We start from the raw sequence: 5,899 nt of genomic DNA on the forward strand, positions 1-5,899 counted from the left end.
ACGCAAAAAGTTCGCTCGTACTAATTTACATCGTATGGGTTTATGAACTCTTCTGCTTAATACGTATGCGATATTCTACTTTTCGTTACTTCGTAACTTATGGCTATGGTAAAACTTTTGCGTGCAGATATTTGAATGATAGCTGCATGTCGTTAACGAAGTACTGTTGGATGTAAGTTTTTTAATGCGACCAAGTACGGAGAGTGGGCTTAATGTAAGACAGTATGTAATTTATAGAAGAAATTGCCAACCGTATCCTATGAGGTTTACGGAATGTTTCTGTTAATGCCCTCGCCCTCGAGATCAATCTTGCTCACTCTGAGGCTCTTTAAGGCCCCTTTAACGTCTAGAGGGCGGAGCTTAGCCCACAGGCCCTCTCTCACAGCCCGCCCCACCCTTTGCGGTTGACACGTGGGTCGCAAAAGATTCCAAGCCGATGGACTTCCGCAAGTGAACATCGTCTCGTTACCGTGATGCTCCACAACGCTACTGAGGACTTAGTGACGTGTTGAGATGACTGAGTGTAAGAACCTTTGATTATGCCAAACGATCGTGGCTATAAAATTTGGCCGAACCCAAATAAAAGTGGAGACGAGTATACGACTAAGGTGAAACCCATGTCATGAGGATAAGGACGCTAGCTTATTCGGTACTGAGTGCTAAATTTAAAAGCAGAAAGTAACTCGGAAAGTATCAACGTACACCCTGTAACCGATCATTTGAAAAATTGTTATTGAATAACGCATTAGAAATATATACTGTGCTAGTAGCTGGCGAATGTACGTTTGACAGATATAGTGCTAAAAAAAAATTAAGAACAAGATCGTTTTTGTGCGTTTGAAGCTGTCGAGTATTTAGCAATGACACCAGGAGACCACGAATTTGCCCTCCAGGCATTCAGTGGGGCTAACGAGCTGGTCAGCGGTTTTCACCGTATGCCAAGAGAGGGCGCTCTTAAGCGGAACGTTGTGCTAGTGCAGCGAGAAAATGGGCGGATGAGCCATGCGGTTGAACTACAACGGACGGTCAGTGTTTAAATGCTGAAATGCGCATAAATTCGAGATTGATTTACGTTATTTGACTCACAGCGTTTTTGATAACGGGTACGGCATCTAGTTGGCCTATATGTGATCCCAATATGCCTATTAAAAGGGCTAACTTGAATCACTACCTTCTTTAGTTCACCTGTTTTGCATACAGATTGTGTACATAGTGTGTGTGTTTCTCTCTAAATCCAAGGATTTCGAAAACCGAGCATTTATATTGACGCATTTATCGTGATCTGTAAGGCAGTGAATGCCATTGCATTATGATATTTTTTGTGTGGACCCGCCGAAACGGATCCCGAGTCCTATAAAGCGTATTTCCAAAACTAAACATCCTCGAGGGTGTAGCGCTCGTACCCAGGTAACTAAGTTACTTGTAAACGACTCAGCAAGTCGTAGTTAGCTTTAGAGAGATCTTTAAACTAGCCTGTAGGTATGCAAATGTTTACTAATACGAGCACTTAATAATAGTTGTTAGCACTATTTAAGCATATTCCCACTATTCGTTTGAGTACACTTCGCTACTTCTTACACACATGGTCGCTGAAAATCAGACGGGCTCCTGAACAATATGTAATCGGAAGTCGTCCATGGAAATGCCCCTGGGAATCCTGTTCAACCTTGTTTCGATCGTCTAAATCCTTTAGAAAATCCTGCAGAGGCAGAGATGGAGCGGAGTCGAACCGATTCCCATTTTTTTAAAATCTGTTTCCGGTTTTTTGAAAAATAATTTTCAAGCAAGGTTGCGACTGTCTAGCATATGTAATTTTTTTTTTGCTTTATTGACCAGCATGGTACGTGCGCGTTTGCCAAGCTTTTTGCAAATCTATTTACAATCCCAGAGCGATACCCTAACTGAACGCCATATACTCGATCGTTATAACTATCTGTCTAAAAATACGGGCATATGTGTTTTCGTTTTCCTCGAAATTCATATCCGAGATCTACGGCGGAATTTTAGGCTGGTATAGAAGTTCGCTGTGACAAACCGTTGTTGTGTTTACACCAACGCTGTATAGTATGTCATATTAATTGCACCCCCGTGTCGATGTGATCAATTTCAAAGTAGAACAGATATCTACCTGATCCCTATTAACTTGGCAATTTCGATAAAAAAAACAGAACAGGTTTTTTTGACCTTGTAGCGCGTGACCTGGCACTTGTAGCTACAAAATGCAGTTGTGCCCAACGAGCGAAAAGAATATGAGTATGAGGCCTCCTACCCGAGAAGGCCAGGGTGGCCACCTTATTATTTGGAAAACTCAAATTAATTTGTTGTGTTGTAACGTATGCGTAAAGCGCAATCGAATAGGAGACGAGATAGTTTAGATAATTTCATTTACAATGTATCCTTTGGTAACAGTGCCAGTACTCGTTTGGAATACCTTTAACGCCTGCACCTTCGGTATTCGACGGCCTTGTCATCGACATTCGTGGCTGGCGTAAGCGCTACCTTCTGATGCTGTTGATCGCGTTGTCGTGGCTCGTAGCACTCAATCTTCTGCTTACGCTGTGGATATCGAGGGCGATAAATTTTTCGCTCGCCACTGGAGCGCCCTCTGTCGCCATCAAAGCTAACTCACTGAGAGCCAACGACATCGTCAACTTTCTTGATGATATCGCTGTCAAAAATATTCACTCCCGAATCGTAAGTAGACAAACATGATACGCAAAACACTCATCAATAGACAAATCTATTTTACAAATGATGGATGGCCGTCTTTCATGAAGCTGTAGCAATACTATGTATCGGTAGTAGAAAGGGTAAGAGTAGATTCAATCATCGTCAAAGCGTAGTTTACGCTTAAGTTAGATGCCCATATAGACTTGGAACTAAACGCAATAGTTGCTGGCCAGGCAACTCAGGCTCTACCGAACAGTATCCCGGTGGCATCTAGGCAACCGGTGCGAAGACGAGCGTCCACAATTAGTCTCTTGTTATGCATTCAACTTTTTTTCAGGATGAACCAATCTTTATTCTATCGCAGATCAACATAACGCTGTCCTCGGCAGCAAGAACTCGCAATGTAAGTTCTACAAGTTACATGTCAATTGGTAAGTTCTCATATCTTTATACTTCTGCGTCTAAAGTATGTTAGCGTTCGAGTCGTTCGTATGTCGAAGACAGAGGAAGGAAAGCATGATTAAGCTTTTAGGTTTAGTAAGTGCAATTTTCTTTGTTGTTTAAGCTTTAACAATGACGCACACAGTACTTACTGTTTATCCAAGTGATTGGCCATAGACGTCAAGATTGCCGCTACTTTCCGTAATGTTAGTTAGGAAAATTTTTCTAGAGGCAAGCGCAAAAATTATTAAAAAACGTTTTCCAGTAGCATATTTTTGTGCCAAGGCACCACCTGAGGTTTTTGTAGAGTGCTCACACTTTGTCCTGCTGTAGCCCCGGATCGGATAAATGTCCTCGCCGAAAGCTTCTCTATACATAGCGCAGATGGAAAGCTTATTTTCCAAGCAAGAGACCAGCAACCATCAGCATCATCGTCACAGGCTATCACCACCGTAACACATACCCTTAGGATCATTGGTAAGTTCGACACTCAAAACAAACGCCTTACCCATGACATACCGAAAATGCAATTGGACGATCTTCCTAAAAATCCTATAGTGAAATTTTAGCCAAACCTACATTTTACAGCTCCTCTCCTGTTCGGGATATCACTAAGTAAATGCCAAGTTAAATAAAAAAAAAATTATTATATTACAATGGCCTGGGTAAACAACTATAGCAAACGACAACAAGAAATACGCATTTTACAGGCTTCGAGCGTACTACTACGAATCTATTTATGCATATTCAGTAACAATTCTTTGCAACTAGATATAGCGGGTGGGCCAGCTTTTTTTTTTTTTTTTGAATTAGTTTTCCCGTGCACGCTTGCCATTTTCTCCTAGGTCGTGGTGGAGTGCGTTTCGAGGATGGCGTATCATTACAAACGCCTGTGGTGGCATGGGGCGACTCTGGAGGCCTCCGGATAGAGAGTGCCACTCGCGAGCTTCGCGTTGAGGGCCCTCGCAGAGTCTCGATCGAATCTTCTGAAGCACGCGTAATCCTTGAAGCCAACCAGAACCTGACTTTTACCTCCAGCCAAGGCAAGGTACTGCCTACTAAAATAACATGGTACAGATCTGAAAGGAGCCTGCCTCGTAATCTTCCAAAGACTCATAAAACGACAAATCCTCTATATTTCGTATATTGAATTCTACGAAATTGTTAAAGCATACGTTTAAGCATTTCCGTAAAGCACATTTAGGATTAGGAGTTGAAATAAGTTAAAGACCGCGTACCATCTGAATAGTTACCAAAATAAGTTAGAACAATTGCTGCGATATGGGAACCGATATTCGAATGAGTCTAATGACTCCGTCAGGGTAGTATGTCAATTAAGCAAAAAAAAATCTGCATATATGTTTGGAACGTGCGTGAGATTTTTCAGTACAATATAGCATTAGAGCTAAAAGCGGAGAGAAAAGAACGCTATGATTTAATTAGATTTTATATTTATAACGATCATCAACTAGTCATCTATCTCATCGACTTTGATCTGTTCATTCCCTGGATTTGTCCATAGGTTGTGCTTTGCGCAGGATCCATCTATCTGGAGAAGCTGCGCAGCCCGTTGGCATCTAAAGCAGGAAAAGCCTACGGGGGCGTCTACCAATTGTGCGTCTGTACAAGCGGCCGCCTTTTCCTAGCATCTCCTGCAGCTTCCTGTCGGACACATAACCCTGATCTATGCACAAAAGCCCTAATGAGAAGCAGTACCAGCTAAAGCTGACTGCAACTTCGGCTTTGGCCATTTGAGAAGTGCATCTCTGTCACTGCCGATTACCTAGCTGCCTCACGCTAGTGCACATAACGCATTGCATATCTGGCCTATTTACCTAAAAACAGTCCGAAGGTAGATGTTTAGATAATATTGACTATATGTCCTCGCGCACACAGCTGCGTCCTAGTGTCGGTCCTACAGCTAGACAGGCAAACTATTAGGGGTGACGATATGAACAGGTGTATTGGTAATAACAAGGGCGAATTCGTGGTTCTAATTTCGAGCAGAACTTGGGAGCTGAAAGGCTCGTACGTTTTACTTACTAAAGCATATTCGCTCTCCACAGTTCGTTTTGCACAGAAGCTATTATTAAAATGAAAGGGGCAAATAGCAAGTTGGGCTTTCAGGCCAAGATTGGCATATGTCTAGAAAACATGTCATTCGAAGCGCATTCTGAACAATATTTTCCTGTTTGCTCGGCCTTATTCCCTTGGATCTAATTCTGTCATTGTCAGACACCCGGAACGATAGCCTAGTATGAAGATCCCCTTTGCGATATATACGAACCGCTAAAATTGACCGTTGCATTTGCTACAGAGATACGGCCATTCGATTAATTTTATAGTGTAAAAGTTCCACTTCTATCAGTAAACGGAGATGGCTATCTCGATATCTATCCAGAGAAGAATGCTCAAGCGTAGGGTTCGCCTATGATTGCGGCGAGAGCGTACAAATAGATCGGAAGTAGTTGAAATGTATAGATAATAATGTTATGAGAATGTAAGTTTTAAGGTTTTCCGATGTAAGGAGGGCCTATGGCAGAGCTAGCTAATAGCTCATAGCATAGTAAATACTCAGAGACCCTTGATAGGTTATCAGCACGATGTATGTATACAATTTACATGGTAATAAATTACACTTGTTAATAAAAACAACTACTGGCGAATACTTATTATTAATGTGTATTAATTAATTAAAAGGTAGAATGTATACCTTTAAAGATCAATTTTTATTGAATTGCATTTTGTTGTCAGTTATTTCATTTGCCTTAAAAAACCCATATATATA

General features: G+C 41.6%; 1 protein-coding gene across 2 annotated transcripts; it reads left to right on the forward strand.

Moving 5' to 3' along the window:
• Positions 1 to 447: 447 nt before the first annotated feature.
• LOC111271703 (gamma-sarcoglycan) lies at positions 448 to 5,769 on the forward strand. Of its 2 annotated transcripts, XM_022852656.2 has the most exons (7): positions 448 to 649; positions 844 to 1,025; positions 2,410 to 2,694; positions 3,008 to 3,101; positions 3,445 to 3,588; positions 3,957 to 4,159; positions 4,634 to 5,769. In XM_022852656.2, exons 2-7 carry the CDS (start codon positions 861 to 863, stop codon positions 4,832 to 4,834), a joined length of 1,092 nt encoding a protein of 363 aa, XP_022708391.1. In that variant the 5' UTR covers positions 448 to 649; positions 844 to 860; the 3' UTR covers positions 4,835 to 5,769. The 2 variants fall into 2 exon arrangements, with proteins under 2 accessions (XP_022708391.1, XP_086829131.1); XM_086973005.1 differs by having other exon boundaries at positions 448 to 1,025.
• The last annotated feature ends 130 nt before the right edge of the window (positions 5,770 to 5,899 follow it).

The sequence above is a fragment of the Varroa jacobsoni genome, unplaced genomic scaffold (assembly GCF_002532875.2).
Source record: "Varroa jacobsoni isolate VJ856 unplaced genomic scaffold, vjacob_1.0 contig00888, whole genome shotgun sequence".
Lineage (NCBI taxonomy): Eukaryota > Metazoa > Arthropoda > Arachnida > Mesostigmata > Varroidae > Varroa > Varroa jacobsoni.

What these genes read in the sequence shown, in the direction of transcription:
- LOC111271703 (XM_086973005.1), top strand. Translation starts at nt 861, where the DNA reads ATGACACCAGGAGACCACGAATTTGCCCTCCAGGCATTCAGTGGGGCT. An exon ending in AAAATATTCACTCCCGAATC is followed by an intron (nt 2,695 to 3,007) that starts GTAAGTAGACAA and finishes ACTTTTTTTCAG; the next exon opens with GATGAACCAATCTTTATTCT. An exon ending in TACAAGTTACATGTCAATTG is followed by an intron (nt 3,102 to 3,444) that starts GTAAGTTCTCAT and finishes GTCCTGCTGTAG; the next exon opens with CCCCGGATCGGATAAATGTC.